At 46.7% G+C, this 20,916-nt stretch overlaps 2 protein-coding genes across 2 annotated transcripts in view; one reads left to right on the top strand and one right to left on the bottom strand.

Annotated features, from left to right (window-relative positions):
* Positions 1 to 3,811: 3,811 nt before the first annotated feature.
* Positions 3,812 to 5,567, top strand: RPS23 (ribosomal protein S23). The gene is made up of 4 exons (XM_058824110.1): positions 3,812 to 3,881; positions 4,125 to 4,284; positions 5,041 to 5,161; positions 5,370 to 5,567. The coding sequence occupies exons 1-4, from the start codon at positions 3,878 to 3,880 to the stop codon at positions 5,514 to 5,516; spliced, it is 432 nt and encodes a 143-aa protein (XP_058680093.1). The 5' UTR covers positions 3,812 to 3,877; the 3' UTR covers positions 5,517 to 5,567.
* Positions 5,568 to 8,928: 3,361 nt separating this feature from the next.
* The window catches only part of ATG10 (autophagy related 10), a 59,755-nt gene continuing 47,767 nt past the window's right edge, over positions 8,929 to 20,916 (bottom strand). Inside the window, exons 6-8 of the mRNA XM_058824067.1 lie at positions 10,991 to 11,088; positions 10,608 to 10,721; positions 8,929 to 10,246 (exon numbers count right to left, since the gene is read on the bottom strand). Coding sequence (XP_058680050.1) covers positions 10,234 to 10,246; positions 10,608 to 10,721; positions 10,991 to 11,088 — 225 coding nt within the window. The 3' untranslated portion in view covers positions 8,929 to 10,233. The remainder of the gene's footprint in view (positions 10,247 to 10,607; positions 10,722 to 10,990; positions 11,089 to 20,916) is intronic.

The raw sequence follows: 20,916 nt of genomic DNA, 5'->3' as shown, positions 1-20,916 counted from the left end.
GAACTCAGAGCAGTGAGACTGTTTTACTGATAAGAAATAATAAACACCTGAGTCTGAACATGAATTACTGTCTCAAGTGCCTTCAGACCTAGAGAAACCCACAACTGAAACCCCCACAAGGGCTGGCACTGGATGGGATTTAGGGTCCCTCCCAACCCAAACCACTCCAGGACTCCATGAAAAGCTGCAAGCAAGAACCACAGAGCCAGTGAGGCTGGGAAAGACCCATGAAACCAGTCAGCCCAACCATCTCCTGTGGGAATCCATAAAACTAGAGGGTTTTGGGGAAGCTGCAAAAGGTAGGCTTTAGAGACAGCAGAACTGTGATTGGAGTTCAGTAGTAGTTATGAGACAGGTTAGCAGAAAATTATGTAAAAAGTAGAAAAGTAAAGACAAATAGAACAATGGTTTGTGTATTAACGCTTGTTTAGAATAAGTCTTTAAGTTGTAGAAAAGTGTATTTAGTGAGACATTAGGAAGTTTTAAGCTTAATAATGCAGCTCTGTGCATTGTGTTTTAAGGCTTACAAGCAGGTATCGTATTTTAAATGAGTAAGTATTGTTTTAACTGAAGGCATGTGTGTTTGTAGTAGTTGGAATAGAACAACTGTCAATATATTTGTGCTTTGCTTTGTGCTCACAGACCCCGTGAGGGTGGAAAAGACCCATGAAACCATCAGACCAACCATGTCCCAGCATGGCAAAGGCCACCCCGCCCATGTCCCCAACCCTGCTTTTGAATCCCCCCAGCGATGGGGACCTGTTGGGGTACCTGTTGCTGATTCCCCGACTTCTGGGACTCAGGCTGGGCCCTCCAAGGGGTGGCTTTGTGTCAGGAAAGAGAGAAACACTGGATTTTTTTGATCTTTAGGTTCTTGTTTCTTTTTATCTTACCTAGAGTTTTGCATGCTGTCCACACTCAGCACACTGGAAAAGCTCCACAAAATGGCCAACAATCTCTTGTTCCAAGGTCTTTTAAGACTAAACCATGCAATTAAGAGCTGACACCTGGATTATTTCCCTTTTAACCCAATAACTGATCCCACAGAGCCCACAATGCAGATTTTCTGCCCAATTACAAAATGCCACCCAAACCCATGGAGAAGGAGGAAGAAGCAGCATGAAGAAGAAACCCAGGACGACACCCTGTGCCCTCCACCTTGCTTCCATCCACAACACACTAAAAACCCCAAACCCTCAATTTCTCACCCAGAGACACACCCACACTGCTCTCTATAATCTATTTCCCACTTTTGTGGGTTCCAGTCCATCTTGAAGTCTGGGAAACTTTCTGCATGGATGAGGGTCAGAGTCAGTGCTGCCCTGGGGGTCAGGGCACCCCAGAGCAGACACAGAAATATTCCCTGTGGTACCCTGGGTTTGCACAGGGACCCTACCCTGTCCAGGCTGGACAGCCCTTTCCAGGAAGGAATTCTCCCAGTATCCAACCTGAACTTCTCCTGCAACTTTATCCCATTTTCTCTCACCCTGCTGCTTCCTCCCTGGGGGAAGAGCAGAATCCCAGCTCAGCACAGGCTCATTCCAGGCAGAAATGCTGTTTAAGCCCCCCAAGCCCTGGGGACAGTCCCTGCCCAGCCCAGACCCTCGGCAGGACTTGAACCCGAAACCTCTGTGTGAGAAAAACCAATCACTTGTTTTTAAAATTGAAAAAGTGTAATAGTAATACAATGGTTATAAAAATAGTAATATAATTAGTGTAATAAAAATTTGACAATTTGGATTAGGACAATACGAGACGATAAAAAGAAAGAATTACGGACAGTTCAGGTACCTCTTTCTGGACAAAATAAGCCCAAAAAAGGACCCACGTTAACAGAGAATTAACCCTTAAAAGCAACAGCCTGTTGCATATTCATACACCTCATCCATGATGCATAAATCCCATTCAAACACAGGATTCTGTCTGGGCAGTGTCAGCTTCTACCTCTGAATCCTGATGGTGTCTCCAGGGCTGAGCAAGGCAGGAAAAGGTCATTTCTTCTGAAAATGGAGCAATAAATTCCCTTTCTCTGAAAGATTCAGGTATCCTGTGGCTGCCATCTCACTGTGAGTCCTTTCTTTTAAAAAAGTATCTTATAGTATAGTTTCTATTTTAACATTTTGTTATAACCTAAAACTATATTTAACACACTACTTAAGAGAATTATTCCAGCATAACTTTCTACCATAACACATATAACCTTCAATAAATGTGTTGAATATTTATTCAATACATTTTAATATTTGCCAAAAGCCGATCATAAAACACGCATTTTTCACAAACTTTGTGCCATCTTCTCTCAGCCTGTTGCTTCCCCCCTGGGGGAAAAGCAGGATCCCAGCTCAGCACAGGCTCATTCCAGGCAGAAATCCTGCTTCAAACCTCACCAGGCCCTGGGGACAGTCCCTGCCCAGCCCAGACCCTATATGGGACTCGAACCCAGGACCTCTGGGACTCCAGCCCTCCATTCCAGGGACGCCCAAAGGCCTCTGTGGAAACAAAGCCCATGCAAAAAAAAAAAAAAAAACACCAAAAAAAAAAAAAAAAAAAAAAAAAACCCCAAACCCTGCGGTTTTACCTGTCAGTGATAACAATCAGGTGATCTTTTATGGGCAGTTCTGCACACCAGTAGTAACCAGGAGCTCCTCTGAGTAGGCTGGGCACTTGGGTTTGGCAGCAAAGGTAAGCAGGCAGGGCCAGGCCGGACATCACCTGTGAAAAATGTGCATTTTATGATAGGCTTTTGGAAATCATTAAAATTAATATTATCTGTGTTATGTTAGGAAGTTGTGCTGTATTAATTCTCTTGAGTAGTGTGTTAAATATATTTTTAAGTTATAAAAAATGTTAAAATAGAAACTGTGCTGTGTAAGATACTTTTTTTTCTAAAGAAAGGACTCGCAGTGAGATGGCAGGACACCTGAATCTTTCATAGAAAGGGAATTTATTGCTCCATTGTCAGGAGAAACGAACTTATTCCTGCCTTGCTCAGTCCTGAAGATGCTGTCAGGATTCAGAGGTACAACCTGGCACTGGCCAGACAGAATCCTGAGTTTGAATGGGATTTTTACATCATGGATGAAGTGTATGAATATAAAACAGGTTATTATTTTTAAGAGTTAATCCTCTGTTAACGGGGATCCTTTTTTGCGCTTATTTTGCCCAGAAAAAGATATCTGGACATCCGTAACTCTTTGTTTCTATTGTCTCGTATTGTCCTAATCCTAATTCTCCAAATTATGATTATTATAATTGTATTTCTATTTTTATAACCATTTTATTACTATTAAACTTCTAAAAATTTAAAAAACAAGTGATTGGCATTTTTCATATCGCCTCAGCTCTGTGGCCAGGTGAGGGTGAAAAGAGCTGGAGCAGACGTGTGCGTGTGCATTAACGGCTGTGACATTGATTGGCATGTGTAGAAAGCTTTTTAGAAACGGGTGTAAACCCTTTGGAATGAAAAATCACATTGTGTAACAAACTGTATATGATCTACAAAAGCGAGCACCTCGGTGTGAGTAACGGGATGAGAGACACCCCTCACGCAGGCAGTACGGTAATAAATCCACACTGATTTTCCGTGTCTAGCTCTGGTTACACAATTTTCTTTCCCGATTTTCTGCGAGGCCTGAAGGAACTGGCCGCACCAGGACTCGAACCCGCACTCCCTAGAGGGAGGGGTCCTCACTGCACAGCCCTGGCGGGACTCGAACCCGCGGCCTCTCGGCTCCCTGCGGGCCGCCCCTCGCGGCGCCGGTGGGTATTTGTGTCAGGCGCGGCGCGGGCAGCCCGCGCGGGTCCTGCCGGGCGCGGCTATAGGCGGCGGGCGCGGAACCTCCTCCCTCTTTTCTCGCTCGGCAGCCGCGCGGAGAAGATGGGTGAGAACCGCTCTGCTGTGGAGCCGGGGCCGGGAGCGGGGCTGGGAGCGGGGCTGCGGGATCCCCCGCGGTGCTCGGCAGGCGCTGCGCGCCCCTCCGCAGCCGGCCGTGCGCGCTGCGGGCAGCGCCGCGGGCCGTGAGGCCGCGTCCGCCATTACCCGCCGCATGCCCGCCATAGGCCTCAGGCCGCCTTCCCCTCATGGCTCCCTCCCCGCCTCACGTCGGCCCCGTCTCGCCCTGCAGGGAAGTGCCGAGGCCTCCGCACCGCTCGGAAGCTGCGCAGCCACCGCCGGGACCAGAAGTGGCACGACAAGCAGTACAAGAAGGCGCACCTGGGCACGGCGCTGAAGGCCAATCCCTTCGGGGGCGCTTCCCACGCCAAGGGCATCGTCCTGGAGAAAGTGTGGGTGATCCTCCCACATGGAATGGGCGGCCCAGAGCCCCTGGGATGCTGCTCACGCGAAGGATGGGGAAAAACGGAGATTCGGGGTGTTTTTTTCCAAAAAGGGTGGGGGGGGGGGGGAATAAAGATCTTGGGTCAGAATTCGTTTTTTTAAAAAGAATGGGAGGGGTTGACACAGCTTACAGCAGAATGGGAAACGTGTGGGGTTTTAGCAAAAATTAGGGAAAACCAAGATTTGTGGCAAGACTTAAAGAAAATAAATCTATTTAAAAAGTTAAAAGGGAATTGTAGTTCAAAATCGGAATTTTTTTTTTTTTGCATAGTTGATAATCAGGATTTTTTGGCACAAATGGAAAGGAAATAATGTTCATGTATCATAGATCCTACCTACTTCCTCCTTCTTTTGCTACTTTTAAAGAATTTACAAATTTCATTAGGATGCTGCTGCCACAGCTCTGGTTTTGAGGCAGTGTTTTTTGGTTTCAGTTCTGGGATTTCTCTTTCTGTTTTTTTTTTTTTAATTTTATCGAATTAATCTGGAGATTATCTCAGTTTCTGTTTGGCATAGGAAGTGGTATTTTATGGATTCAGGCTTAAATCTAGATTAATATATATTAATTACTAACTCAGTACTTCTAAACTATCTCACAGGTGTTGAGTACAATTTACAGTGAACACGAGGTAGAAAGGTTGATTTAATTAATGCCCCTCGTGGTCCCCCACACTGATTTCCTTGCTGGCTGGTTTCCTTTGCAGGGGGGTCGAGGCCAAGCAGCCCAACTCTGCCATCAGGAAATGTGTCAGGGTCCAGCTCATTAAGAACGGCAAAAAAATCACAGCTTTTGTCCCCAACGATGGCTGCCTGAACTTCATCGAGGTAATTGCCCAGCGCCCTAAAACCTTGCGAGGAGAAGCGTGAAAATCAGATTCATTGCCCTAGCACCGATTCAGTCTGGCGATGGTTTGGTGGGTTTGGTTGGCACCCTGAGCGTTGCAGGCGGTGCTGGGGCAGGTGCAGCTCCCTCAGGGGCGCGTGGGGCTGGCTCTGGCGCTCACTGTCCCGTTCTGTCCCTGTCCTGTCCCAGGAGAACGACGAGGTGCTGGTGGCCGGCTTCGGGCGCAAGGGCCACGCCGTGGGCGACATCCCCGGCGTGCGCTTCAAGGTGGTCAAGGTGGCCAACGTGTCCCTGCTGGCCCTCTACAAGGGCAAGAAGGAGAGACCCAGGTCGTAAACGCTCACCGGGCTGACAGGAACACAAATAAAATCTTATTAAGGTTTTAAAGGAGTTCTCTGCTTCTTATTCGGGGGTTGATGCAGGAGATGGGGCAGGCACGGAAATCTTTCATTTAAGAAATTTAATTTCTGCCTAGATCTGGCCAAAGAAAAAGCCCAAATCCTAATGTTCTTTTGGGGATACTAATCAGGAATCAAAATACCCCTCAGGGCATCACAAACTGCAGGAATTTTAATGCATAATTGTGAAAAAAAAAACCTTTCTCACGTGAAAAATCATTACTGGAGTGCTGGGAATGGTGTCTGTGGCAGCACTTGCAGCCTCAGGTGTGAGCACAGGCACAGAACTCACTGGGTTTGGGCCCTCAAGGGGTGATTGAACCATGGACCCAACCCAGAGTTTCACCTCTTGAGTACAAATTAACTCAAATTAACTGTGCTTATTTTGGGGCAAGTCTGTCCAATTTGAAGACACCTGTTGTAGTATAGCAGCACTGTGCTCTTTTATGTCTGAATTTTTACCTGCTTAGCCAGATAAATGCATAATTGAGCAGTTCCTTAATGCAGTCAAACCTCAAAATACTTGAAGTCAGACTGAACAATTCCCTTGTTACAACTGTGTGCTGATGGAAAGGCTCTGATTCAAATAATTCATTTATTTATATAGGAATTCATGTGAGAACTCAGCAATTTATATTAAAATGGAGGAGAAATCTAAAATACGTTCAGAATTCCCCAGAGGTTTGGGTAGTCCAGCTCGTGGAGGGAGGCAGAAGGGAAGGGGACCGTCCCCATGGCGGTTCTGGATGTCCGGATTGCAGAGGGGGAATATTCATCGGGCGCTGTCGTGAGGCCGTGGCGCCACCAGGTGTCGCGACAGGAGCGGGGAGGGGACAGCTGAAACGGAAACGCTCGAGACAAGAACTTGAGTGGGCTGTGACAAAGGAAACGGGGAAATTCCGGCAAACGGGGGCTGTGGAGAGGCTGGAGAGCAGATCCGGGCTGGGCTGAGCAGCCCTGTGGGGCACAGCTGGGAGCCCCGAGCCCCGTGCCCGGCCCAGCCCAGCAAGGAGCTGCAGCTGCTGCAGCCGGGCCAGAGGAGGCTCCGGCGCGGGCACGGGGATGGAGCGGCTCCGCCGGCACCAAAGGCTGCCACGGCTGCCGTCGCTCACCCGGGCACCAGAAGCTTTGGCCTGAGCTCAGGGCGGCCTCGCAGGGCCCGAAGGGGCCGCGGCAAAGATGGACACGGACAATTGCCGAGGGCCGCGGGGACGGCGGCCGGGGAACGGCTCCCGGTGCCGGAGGGCAGGGCCGGCCGGGATCTTGGCAATGAGGAATTGTTCCCTGGCAGGGTGGGCAGGCCCCGGCACAGGGTGCCCAGAGCAGCTGGGGCTGCCCCTGCATCCCCGGCACTGCCCGAGGCCGGGCTGGACACTGGGACAGTGGGAGGTGACCCTGCCATGGCAGGGTGACACTGGATGGGCTCCGAGTCCCTTCCCACTCCAGCCATCCTGTGATTCTGAGGTTGTGCCTGTGCCCAGGAATAGTTTGTGTTACCTGGACCCTGCAGGAAGAACTCACAGAAAGATGAGCTCAGCAAAACGTCACCAAATCACTGCTAGAGGGGTTTAGAGCCTAAAAAATACGTGTTACATAACCCAACATCCTCCCAGGCAGAGGAGAATCCACAGCTGGCCACGTTTTCCACCTCATCACCAAAACTAATTAATATTTTCACTTATTAAAGCAGCTGGCCAGCCATCTGACACCAGCAACACCTGACTGAACAATACCGCTGGTACAGGAGGTGCTGTTTTGTAACACTTGAGGAAGGTGTTAAGAGGGTGCTCCGTAAATCCATTCTCTGTTCAAACACAGCAGTGAAATCCCCTCTGCCTTAAGGTGAATTTGTCTTCGGGAGGTGACAGCTGCAGCAACCTCTCAAGTGGGGAACTGAAAGCTTCCTCAGCGGTGCAGGGTTTTTAAGATTTTCCTGAAATCCAAGAGATAAAACCTGTGTGACACCTCCCTAATCCTGGGCACTCAATACAGGGTTACTTTTGCAGCTCTCAGCTTCAGGCTTTTTTTTTTTTTTTATTCTAGGTGGTAAGAATTTATTCCTAAAAAATGCACTGAATTCCTTGAAAGACTTTTTAAAAGCCCACATGTTGCTAAAAATAGGTATAAATACCCATACACACGCTGTTCTCTACAAGAGAGTATTTTTGAGGAAATAATTGTAACTTCACCATTCAGAGGGAAGAGCAATCGTCCTTCCTTTGTGCTGGCACTGAATTTATTATACGTGTGCAATATAAATACAGATGTCCAAACAGACTCATGAAACCATCATCATAGCAAAGGGGGGGGGGGGGAAGTTTTTGAGAAAGTTTCGCTGAAATTCATGGAGTTGCAGCAAGAATTGATACTGATTACTTAGCTGTATTTAGCTGTAATTAAGTAGCTCCACATTTCCTGCCTGGAAAGGAATGTTCCTGTTAGTGAGCAAAGCCAGGCAACCTCAAATCTCCTGGCAGGGGGTTAAATTCTTACCTGGTGACGCTGACATAAATGAGGGATTATGTATGTGGCTACCAACTGCACTCCCCAGAAAAACACATTTTTTGGCCTAGGTGAACACATGAAATTAATTCCTCTTGATGATTCTGGCAACCCAGGCAGGTATGAGACTGTTCTCTCTTACAGAAGTCCCCAGAAGTGAAGAACCTCCCTTGACGTGTCTTCCCAGTTCAGCAAAGATGAACAACTGAGCAAATTTACAAATCTAAGCTGGAAATTTTCTCCTTGGTAGGATGCAAGAGTTCAGACAATGTAGACAAAACCCAAGCGCAGTCTAAGGATCTTCAATAGTTTAACTAAATAATGAATCATGACATAAAACATAATCACAAAGCAGTGCCACAATTCGCTTGATTTAAAAAAAAGAAATATATATATATATAATTTTCAGGCATAAAAATTCAGTTAAGATATCCTAAGTCATTAAGGCATAAATGTAAACAGGAAATTGGTTGCTCACCTCTCACCCCAGGCATTAAAAAGGAGATATCCAAATGGGCTTTTTTATCTCCTTGGTCCCAAATATTTATGTTAGCCTGTATTTGTTTCTCTGTCTAACCTCTGTGTATTTCTACTAACTGAGCTGAATTTTAGTTTTCCAGGCAAATTTCAGGGAAACATTGATACTGATGAGACACAGCACTTGTCACCTCGTAGTTTGAGCCCAGTGTAATGCCCTGGTCAAATAATCCTTTCTTCATCATTCAAATGGTGAATTAGGGTAGAAAGCAATAGGCGTTGAGACTTGTTCAGTGTAAAATACAAATATTTATTTTCCTTTACATATAAATTCCACATTTTCAAGGCTGAGTGCTTCTACTGTTCCAGGGTATCACAAATGAAGATGACAGAGGAGGGGTGAACATTTAACAGCTCTTAAACCTGCTGTTACCTCTTTTTGTTGGCTCTTCCTCCTGTCTAAGTCTCACTTAGATTTAAAAATGGGCTGTGGATGCAATTATCAAGCATGTGTTACCAAAAGTGTTAAAAAAAAATCAATGTAGCTGCAGGCCATATTTTGTAAATCTTACATGGGGAAAATGGCTTTTCAGGTTGATATGACACAGAACAAAATAAACTATGTGCTTTCATTATTAATTCCAAATGTCTGGCAAACAAATTCTGCGCCCATGGAATTTGAAGGACTGCACTCTGTATTCCCTGTCCACCAATGGCAAGTAATGGAAATGATAAACATAATTTGAAAAAAGAGAATCTGGAAATGTGAAATCCCAGCTCTGACGTGGCACGCCCTAGACTCTGCGTGCAAGTGACAATTGCAGGGTGGAATCTGTGCTCCAGCATCAGCTGCTCAGACTCTGTTTGACACTGCAAACAAAATGGGAGTGGGAGAGAAGGCAGGACGGGTGGTCAGGGAGCTCCTCATCATCTGGCTCCCCGTGGCAGCACCACCAGGCAACTCCCAAAGCCCAACAGCTGTCAGGGCAGGGAGCAAACCTGTGAACCACCACAGCTGCAAGGAGGAACACTGCTCGGGAACAGCAGCAGCTCCCAGGGGCACGGAGAGCTTCCGCGGCAGCAGCAGAGCAGGGCAGAGCCAGCTGCTCCCACAGGGCTGCTCCAGGCTCCTGAGCTGCAGAGCTGGGCCTGCTCACTCCGTGCAGGCTCCAAGGGCTCTGTGTGTGACAGCCCTGACCCCCTTTGCTCCCTGAGGTGTGACGTGTGGGGACATTCCCGGGATGAGGGCGTTCTGTGTGCTGGGGAACACGGGCTGGAGAAGGTGCCTCCCAGTCCCAGCCCATAGCCTGGCTCCACACGCTCACACCACGTCCCGCAAGCATTTTTCTATATTGCTTTTTCCGCCCCACAGCTGGTGCAGATTTTCTAGAGGTAAGTTCAGTGGATCCAGCAGCTCTGGCTCCGGCTTGTGCATCTGTGTGCAGCCTCAGCAGGACATGGGTGACTTCAAGGGAGCTCAGGTCTGGGTGCTGCTGGGGAGGTGCTCCCACAGCTGCAGCCAATTCCCACATCCTTAGTGGTGAGCTCTGGCCACAAAAACAGCCATGAGCAACCATTTCCACTCTGGCATGGCTGAGCAGCCAGGGAGGACCCTTCCATTTCACCCCCAGGGAGGTCTGCAGCAGCTTTATCACAGCCTAACCACTCCCAGTCCTTCAGCTCAGGGCCCTGGAGAGGGGAGAGCAAACACAGAAAAAGGAGTTAATTCAAAATCCTTGCAGCAGTTATGCCAGAGCCCAATCCTGTGCTGGGGGAACCAATATGAAACACTTCTCCACACCTGAGAGAGACTCCAGGAGCTCAGGGACGCTCTGGACTCATGAAGGGTGTCAGCAATAGGCTAAGCACCTCTCAAATTTTCACTGCAAATCAAGTGAGGCAACAACGCAGGCAGGTAAGCAAAACACTGAAAGGTGAGTCCCAAATTAAGCAAGAGCTTCAAAGGAGGAGGAGATGGTTCTGCCATTTATCCATCTAACCTTTGGAACAGGAGGGTGGGAGAGGAAAGGATGATTTCCTTTTCTCTTACCTTTCAGCCACAGCTGTGCTCTGCTGAGGTGCCACTTTTGCGTAACTCAAAGGCAGATTCAGGCCCACAACTGGGCCTACAGTACTGAGCCACAGCGTGATGTAATTTGTGTGTCTAGGGGCAAAAAAAAAAAAAAAAAACCACAAAAAGCACCATAATTATATTATCCCAGCTTTTTCTGAACTACAGACAGACTAAACAGTCACAAATCAGATGGGGCTGTTCCTTCACTTTTCCTATCACAAATGTATTTTAACTTTCAGGCCTGAAGTGACAACACAGAAATCTTATTCTGCTGGCACTAAGGAAGTAGCTTTGTCCATTTCCACCCTGCAGCTGACTGACCTTACCTGCATTGCAGAAAGCCCAGCAGAGCCCCTCACCTGTGCTGCTCCCGTGAGCCTCTCAGCACAGCAGAGATGAATTCATTGGTTCGACAGGGGTGCAGCACAAAGAAAGGCTGCCCGAGGATGGGGTGCTCCTAAGAGGGAACAGAATTTGCTTTGTCATGGAAGGGAAAAACACAAAACTCATCACGTGCATCTGGAAAAGACCAGGCAGGGTGCAACCAGCCCCTGATGCAACTTCTCTCACTTCAGAATCTCAGCTCACACTGCTCTTCCTAGCACAGTCATGACAAATTAAAATACACTGTATATATTCCACATCAATAATATACATTCTCCTCTGTTGAAAGGGAAATAAGATCAGCAACCAGGCTAGGCCACTATTTTAGTTAAAACATAATGGTTTGCAGAAGTAACTCAAGTTACTGTATCAGCATTAACTGGCTGCAGAGAGGCAAAGCTATTGTACAAACCACAGTCTGTGCAAATGCAATACAGAAAACCCATTTCCCTCAGGAAAAAAAGGTCTGCAACCACCCCGAGCCCTGGCATCTTCTCAGGCTGGTGCTGGGAAACACACATGGTTCTGCTTGGAGAGACAGCAAGAAGGAGAAGGAAGTGCCCTCAAGGTGGCTTCAACTTCCACTTGGTGCTGAAAATGTTCTCATGAGCATCAAGCCCTTTATGTCTAAGAGAATTTTAAAGAACTCCCAGAAACTTCAGAATATACAAAAAAAGGGTGTTCAGAAAGCTTTGTTTCACACTGCAAACAGATAACTTGCATAAGAATGCTACCATCTGCTGTTATCAAAAGTGAATTGATGCAGTTTTTCTTTGAGAAAGAGTAATATTTTGAATTAAAACCCCCTTTTCATATTCTGCTCAAATTAACTTAGGCCTCCAAATAATCCCAGAAAATACATGGATTGTACAAATGGTACACCTTAAAGACAGCAAAAAAAGTATATAGCTAATAATATTTACAAAGCTATTACACAAAGTAAAAACCGTAAATTGTGCAAAAAAATTCAGCAAGCTTCACAAACTCTCAGAAAGAAGAGAGAAGTAACCTGGGTTTAAGTGACTCAGCTCCCTTAAAAAGGCATGAAGATAATTCCCCAAGCTGAATATTCAGCCTAAAGTTACTCTCAACCGTCCTGACCCCCAGTTTTTGATTTTGCCCTGCACTCCTTGCTACAGCAAACCACCAGTGAGTGACACATGCAGGCCAGACGTGACCTTTTCAAACAGTTTATTACCTTTACATTCTACATCTTTCTTCTTTTAGCCCTTCCTCTTCTTGCATGACAAGAGTGACACTGAAAACATTCCCAAACGCAGGAATTTCATGCTACTCAAGACAGGAATGTGACACACACTCCCAGGAAAATCACAGAAGTACAAGGAAAAAGAAATCCTGAGCCAAGAGCCATTAAGGAGCAGCCTTTATTTAAAAAGGGAGAAGGCTGAGGTGGTATGAGAAGCTTGTGTAGCATCAGGGAAAACACTGTGGGAGCATCAGCTCTGATTCAGTCAATGCTCCCTCCCCAGTCCTGCAGACAATGGCATCATCCTGCGAGGCTCTGCTGTGCACTCAAGGTGAAACCACTGACACAGCAGCTCTGAGCAGGCAGCCTGGGGAAGCTGCCAATAAAAATGCCGGGGTTATCAAAGCCCTGCGTGATTTCAGCACTGGTAATGGGCTACAGAGCCTCTCAGTGCCAGGCCCCCAGCCTGCCCTGGGAGAGGGTGAGGTGCCTGTGGTGGGATGAACCCCAAGTCCTTCTCAAACACCGTCAGAAGGGTGAAAACAAATCAAAGTTTGTGCTGCATCAGCTTCATTAGCATTAGCTCACTGCTTGCTGCACTCACCTGGCAGAACAACGACACTCCACATGCACTGAAATATAAACCTGAGGAAAATATGAGGGCAGCAATTCCACCCTTCATCGAGGCTGGTTCTGTGCCAGCTACACCAAAAATACACAGTCCTACTGGGACTTCATGAAGAAAAAACATCAAAACAGTACAAACAATATGTAACAATCATCCATTTCTTGTTTACAATTAATCTTTTTCCAGTCAGTCAGTGTGAGAGTTTCAAGTCAATTCCCACAAGCACTGCAAGAACCCATTTGCAGGTTGCCCACAACTCTTCTGGGCAGTAATACTCTGACACACAGTTTATTTGAAATCAACAGCATTATTTCCTTGGATCTGTCTATGATTTTGGATCTATCCAGCTATGAGGCTGATTTACAGCAGTGCCTGTTCAGCACCACATGCTGGAATCCATCACACATCTGCATATCCCTCTGAGTCTGACCCAGCTGGGATGGGGAAGGAATACTTTCACAGCCAGGCACCAGCTCTGCTGAATTGGGAAGCTCAAAATGTGGCTTCATTTATTTTCTGTGGAAAGACCTCTCTCCTAGGTGATGCAGGAAAGATGTGTGAGGATGTTCTGTGCCTGCTGCTGTAGCTGCTGCCTCAGCCTCTCCCATTAAAAAAATCTGGGAGATAGAGATGGATGCAAGACACAAAATGTTCCATGGGATAGACTGAAAATTAATAACAGAGTTCTGGAACGGTTTGGGTTGGGAGGTGTCACAGACATATTTTATGAAACATCCTTTTGACAGGATTTTTCTCCTGAGAACTGAGAAGCCTCAGAGGAAAAGAAAAACAATAATTATCTGCTGCTGTGGAATGCAACAGGTGCATCTTTGATTGGTCCATGTGAGTTGTTTTTACTTGATGACCAATCACAGTCCAGCTGTGTTGGGACTCTGGTCAGTCACAAGATTTTATTATCATTCCTTTTCTTTCTTTGCTAGGCTTCTGATGAAATCCCTTTCTTCTATTCTCTCAGTATAGTTTTAGTATATCATTTTCTTTTAATATAATATATATCATAAAATAATAAATCATCCTTCTGAAACACAGAGTCAAGATTCTCATCTCTTCCCTCATCCTGGGACCCCTGTGAACGCCACCATAGGGAGGGGCCTTAAATCTCACCCCATCCCAGCCGTGCCATGGCAGGGACACCTTCCCCTGTCCCAGTGTCCAGCCTGGCCTCGGGCACTGCCAGGGATGCAGGGGCAGCCCCAGCTGCTCTGGCAATCCCATCCCAGGGCCTGCCCACCCTGCCAGGGAACAATTCCCAATTCCCAATATCCCAGCCCTGCCCTCTGGCAGTGGGAAGCTGTTCCCCCTTGTCCTGACCCTGCTTTGCTCAGGAATGCCAGCCTAGGCTCTGTGCAGGGAAATGTCTCAGCACTGATCTGAGCAGTGGCAAAGACCGGGCAGTTCCCAAGCACAAGTATAATTAAGACTAAACCTCCGTCAGATTGGATTAAATCATTTTATCAAGCAGTCTCCATGTCGGATTTAAACCAAAAATAAACATTACTTCAGATAAGGGGTAATTGTCTGTAGGTTTCTGTACCGTGCTCTGCTCTCCTCCCCAGCCAGCAGGAATTTTGTTGTCAGTACATCTCTTGTAACAGCACCATTTATTTTCTCTGTCATAACTGGAGCTCTTCCAGGGGTAATGGCTTCTATTTTCTCCAGTGCTACATTAAACTGCCTTCAAGCATCCATCACAACATTTATGGTCTCTCCACTGATGATAGTTCAGGGGATTTGTGCCTGAAACTGCCTCTTCCCCAACCTGGTTTGCATGATGTTGCTTTGCAAAAATAAATTCACACAGGGGTGTCAAAAAGTTCATGCAGGATCCTACCAGCAAACACCACAGCCAGTGCCAATTTATTCCAGACATTTTCACAGCAGTTTCCAGGTCAGAAAAAGAAGGCAGAATTAATAAAACATGCCCCCCATAATCTCTTCCATTTAGGAAAAGGAAACAGTGATGCAATTAATAAAGAGGGTATAACTTTTTCCCTTTCTTCCAATTCCTGACCACATTTACTGAAACAAACAGCTGAGTTTAAGTAAAAATTCTTCACTCAAGATTATATAAGTAATTTATGTTCTTGAATTCATGGTCTATCTTCTTTTTTATTCCTTATTTTCATACACATCAATAGTAACTTACTTGTTAATATAACCCAAGCCCACACATTCAGAAAGAGGGCAGGAAGATTTCTCTCTTCAGACTGACCCTGAGTCCCACAGGCAGAACAGCAACTGCACACATGGAACTTCAAACCTGTGCAATTTGAGGTCAAAGGGATTTTCCTCTAATAATGGAATTACTACAATGGAAAATCTATTACCATGGAATCACTATGCTGCAAGCACCACGTTAAGGAACTGTAATGACACAGGGAAGTTTTACAATCCTGACAGAAGGTGTAAATCACACTAATAAAGCTGTTGGTAGCAGAATATTTGCACAGGGCTTCTCCATCCTACTGACTGAGGGTTATGCTGGATTTTGGGAAGGAATTGTTCCCTGGCAGAGTGGGCAGGCCCTGGCACAGGGTGCCCAGGGCAGCTGGAGCTGCCCCTGCATGCCTGGAAGTTGGCTGGACAGGGCTTGGAGGAGCCTGGGACAGTGGGAAGTGTCTCTCCCCATGGCAGGGGTGGAATAGGATGAACTTTCAGGTCCCTCCCAACCCAAACCAAGTCTGGGATTCTGTGACCTGGGACAGATAAAATATATTTATGGTCACTGACTTCAACTCTCAACCAGAAGTCAACTCATCCTGCAGGCATAACTGAGGCAAGTTTCCCCAGCTTTGCAACGAAACAAAACACAGAAACCCCACCAAACCCAGGAGCTGGAGGTGGAACAACCTGTCCTGCCTCTGCCACTGCTGAGGAATGACCTGGCAAGTGCCACTGGCACTGCTCTCCTGCTTTGCTCAGAAAATCAAAGCAGATCTGCACCAGCATCGAGCAGGGGCAAGCGTGAAGGGACCCTGACAACACAGAGAAGTGCAAACCAGCCCCGAGAAGGAGATTTCTGTGGTCACTGAGCCTGTCTTTGTGGGGGAGGCTGGTTTGATTTACACCCCAGCTCTCTGCAGGCAGCAGCTGCAGCTGCCCCATGATTTAATGTCCCCGTTCCTGTGTGTTCCCAAAGACCCACAACCAAGCTCAGTGATGATTTTTTATTCACACCTTCACCACTTCCAACACCACGCAGCCAATCTAGCTGGATCCTGTCCTTCTTTCATCAAATACCAAGTCCAAGCTGAAAAGGCAATTAAATGGCTACGTTTCCCTGAGGAAAGCAGAGATGCTTTGGCAGATCCTGCAACACAGAAATACAAGGACACTGAACACAGCCAGAATTTCTCTGAGATGAACCACGCCTACCACTTTGCATCTGCTGCTTCAAATCCATCATGGATCCCAGCAAAGGTGCCTTCCAAACGAAACCACTCTGTGACTCTGTAATTCATATTTTATGCCCCAATTCTGCCTGATTTGGGAGTATTTACAGTTTTGAAGAGGTGGTGATTATTTTTTTAATTTTATAACTTTATTATTTTATTAAATGTAATTAGTTTTTATTTTAATTAATTTATTAAATAGCTAACAGAAGATGCCTGAAAGGCAGGAGAGGTAATGCAGGGCAAGCAAAACACTAATCAAGAATAGCCAACAATGCTGGTCCATAATTACTTATTTTATATACGTATAATAAGGTTTGAATTATTAATTTCAAGAACAGGAGGAATCAAAGCAGTAGGTGACACTCAGGCATGTTTCTAAAGCTTAACAAGCTTCATTTAAGGCTTTAAAGCTTCTCACAAGCACGTAACTTATGCATTTAGGATTTTTCAAGAAAACTTTATACTTAAAAATTGGCAGGTCCATAGCTACATTGTCAAGAAATGGCATCTCAGCCATTTTCCTAAGAAAATAAACAGATGATTCTTCTTCCATGCTTGCCAAAAGTAGATTAATTCAGTTGTCACCATTTTAGTTATGTAGCATATAGTCTTAATTAATTACTATTTAAAATCTGTTCTTAAGTTATGAGATTCATCTAAGGTGCAAAACTGAGCGATCCAACAAGCTGTGGAAGTATGGAAAAGACACTGGAGACAGATTTCCTACCCTGATTAAAAAATTATAAGGGGGAAAAAAAAAACCCAAGAAAACCCACAAAAAAATTTATAAGGGGGAAAAAAACCCAAAAAACCCCAAACCCATGTTGGCATTGGACAAAAGTGGCCTGAAAGGGTTCATCCCATAACCCCAGAGATTCCAGAGGATGCCGCAGCAGTGTTTCCTGGGACAGCACAAGCCTGGGCTCCCTCTGTGGTTCACTCCCCCTGCATTGCTCCAGCAGATCTGCACCCCAGGCACTGCAGGACTCACTCCTGCCAGGTAATTTTGCATCCATTTATGGACAAGTGGCCTCATGAATTTGTCTAAATGCTTTTGAACTGCTGACACCATCTGCTGCCACCACTCCAGAGCGCAGGTGCTTAGGTACAAACTGCTTCCTGTTAGCACAGATACCTAACTCCCATTTCAGCGGCACTTAAAAAGCTTTTTTGCATTAATAAAGTAAAAAAATATATAGTTTACAATGCCCTGTGGCAACTCCAGTGGCCTTTCAAATGGATCTGAGTGTGCCACATATGATCCTCACTTCTTTCATACTGTGCAGTCAATGGTGGTGTGTAATTTAGGATTTTTCCATAAGGGGGGAATGTTCAGTACGCAGATTCATTCCAGAAGTGAACAGCCAGCAGTCAAGTGGGGAGAAGGCAGCTCAGAATCCACCTCAGCTTACAAGGAGAAATGCCAGACCAGGCAGGGAAGGTGTTCTTACCACTTACTCCAAAAATCCCTGCTTGGAAAGCCCTCTGGAAGCAGAACCATTGCTAGATAAATTATCTTTAAATGCAATGCACAGCACTGAAACACGTTTTTCCAAAGAAGTAAAAAATAATCAAGAGAATCAATACTATTACACTGTAATTTGTTCGATTAATTACGAATCTGCATGGAAAATATTACTGAATTTTCATTTCAGAGTAACTCAAGTAACAATAGTACTGAGACTTGAAAGTGTGTCCTGAATTATGCCCAAGAAACTGGCAGGGAACTCCATACTGCTTTCATCTCTTCATGTAAATTATTACAGAATACTGGAATGGTTTGTGTTGGAAGGAACTCAGAGCCCATCCAGTGCCACCCCTGCCATGTCAGGGACGCCTTCCATTGCCCCAGGTTGCTCCAAGCCTGGCCTCGGGCAGTGCCGGGGATGCAGGGGCAGCCCCAGCTGCTCTGGGCACCCTGTGCCGGGGCCTGCCCACCCTGCCAGGGCACAATTCCTCATTGCCAAGATCCCGGCCGGCCCTGCCCTCCGGCGCCGGGAGCCGTTCCCCGGCCGCCGTCCCCGCGGCCCTCGGCAATCGTCCGTGTCCATCTTTGCCGCGGCCCCTTCGGGCCCCGCGAGGCCGCCCCGAGCTCGGGCCAAAGCTTCTGGTGCCCGGGTGAGCGACGGCAGCCGTGGCAGCCTTTGGTGCCGGCGGAGCCGCTCCATCCCCGTGCCCGCGCCGGAGCCTCCTCTGGCCCGGCTGCAGCAGCTGCAGCTCCTTGCTGGGCTGGGCCGGGGCTGGGGCAGCTCTGCAGGTGGGCTCTGCCTGAGGGGCAGAGGGGCAGAATGGCCCCTGCCCTGCTGCCCCCGCTGGGCTGGGCCGGGCACGGGGCTCCGGGCTCTGGGCTCTGGGCTCTGGGCTCGGGGCTCCGGGCTCTGGGCTCTGGGCTCTGGGCTCTGGGCTCTGGGCTCGGGGCTCCGGGCTCTGGGCTCGGGGCTCTGGGCTCGGGGCTCTGGGCTCTGGGCTCTGGGCTTTGGGCTCTGGGCTCTGGGCTCTGGGCTCTGGGCTCTGGGCTCCGGGCTCGGGGCTCTGGGCTCGGGGCTCTGGGCTCGGGGCTCTGGGCTCCGGGCTCTGGGCTCGGGGCTCTGGGGTCCCAGCCCTGGCTTTGGGGTCCCAGCCCAGCCCCACAGCACCCCCAGGGCTCCTCCAGGGCTGCTCCCTCTGCTCGGCCCAGCCTGCGCTGGTGCAGGGGAATACCCTACCCTGGGCCCTGCTGACCCCATGGTGCCACCACTCGTCCCTGGTCTCCACCTGGACATGGACTCGCTGACCCCAACTGCCCAAGTGTGACCACTCAGCCCCATCTCTCACTCACCCAGGGGTTCATCCACCAAACCCATGGCTATCCAACTCAGAGACAAGGATGTCATGTCAGACACTGTCAAATGCCTCTCACAAGTTGTGACAGATGCCACCAGCTGCACCTCTGTCAGCTTTTTATCCATTAAACTTCCGTATTTACATTTAGTATTAGTTCATTATTTGGTCTTCTCCCTCTATTAAATTAGTTGGACTAGATTATTGTCCATGAAGTCTTATGGGGAAAAGCATGATTCAACTGTAGTGCAGCTAAACATTAATAACCAGTGGCTCAATTAATAATCAGTTTTAAAATAAAACCTCCTTGGTAGCCTGTACAATACTATAGCTTGGTTTAAACCCCAGGAGTTCAACACATTGTAGAAGATTTTAGTGGGAAATAAATACCGACCCAGCTTTTCCATCTTTGTATCTTCCCCTGTCAAATAGCTTTCCAGTCTGTACTGGTAGGACTCCCTTTTCTCAGGAAGTTGTACTAATAATTTTCCAAAAATATTAGCAGGGGATCCATAGCAACTGTTGATGCAACTCAAATTCGTTAGGAGCGATCCTAGCAACCTTCTGTTAAGAAATACTGTATACAGCCACCCCCACTTAGCAAAATCCCACAATATGGCAAGAAAGATTTGTGTGTCTAAGAATAGATACCTTACCACATTTTTCAAAATGACTGAGCCGTAATGATTTAAATCCTCCCTATCACATTTTCAGCAAGATGTGCCTCTACAACACTGTATCAATGTGTTCTGTTCAGAGTTTTGAATCTTTCTCCTCTTTTAAATCACACTATTAACATCCCTGACATTTTAGAAACAATGTTTATTGATTTTCCTGTTAACACTGCTATAAATTAAGTGATGTAATGGACAGGATTATTGAGGTACTATAAAGAATGTATCCTCCAGATTCCTAACTCCTGGCTGAAAAAGACTCTGGATTAACTCAGAATAGGTGCAGTTCTGTGCTGTGATTTCTGTAGTTTAGGTTTGGTTGAATATTATTGATATGACAAAAAGGACATACTAAAACTACCTGCTAAGTATCAAATGACAGAAGAAAACCACCTCATTTAGATGAAACTGAGAAATGAATGGTTGAGAAAAAACAGACGCAAAATTCCTGACCACTCACTACTCAGAAATGTAGGATTTCGCCAGTATCAGAGTGGTCTGAGCTACTTTCTCTGCAGCAACAGTAAATGGCTAAACCAGGAAAATGCTGATTTATTGCTGGCAAATCCAGAACCAAGGTGCCACACATGAAATGTGTCCCCTCCCATGCCTGGGAGCACTTTGGTAGCAGAAGTAATTGCATCTGAACAGGGGTGGTTAAAAAAGGAGTCATGTATGGACACATGTGCTCCACAGCTTCCAGAGCCCTTTGGAATCCTGACTCACAGATTAATTTTTTCAGACTATTTCTGCAGGACCTTCAAGTCACCAAGTTTTGCCCTTGTTTTATGGGGTATTTTTTCAGCCCCTGAGCCTCCTGTAATAATGCAATTCGATTTCTACCCTTGGATGTTTGGTTTTACATTCCATCACCACTAAGCATTGATTAAGCCTTAGCACATATTCTTGATTGTGTTTACGACTTTGTTTCCTCAGGGGAAGGTCAGCCTTTATGACAACATCACTCTGTTAAAAACAAAGCTGTTGGTGATGCTACTGCCTGTGATCAGCTTCATTCATCAGCTTACAAAATTCTCTAGCTAGTTTGCTTCCACACAGGAAAACATTAAAGGAAGGCACGGATTAGCAGAAGTAACAAAAATCAAAAATTAACTTGGGCACCTGTGTTCATAGAATTAATTACATCAATACTCAG

This window comes from Ammospiza caudacuta, chromosome Z (assembly GCF_027887145.1).
Source record: "Ammospiza caudacuta isolate bAmmCau1 chromosome Z, bAmmCau1.pri, whole genome shotgun sequence".
Lineage (NCBI taxonomy): Eukaryota > Metazoa > Chordata > Aves > Passeriformes > Passerellidae > Ammospiza > Ammospiza caudacuta.
The sequence above is the reverse complement of the archived record's forward strand: the minus strand, read 5'-3'. Positions and strand labels throughout refer to the sequence as shown.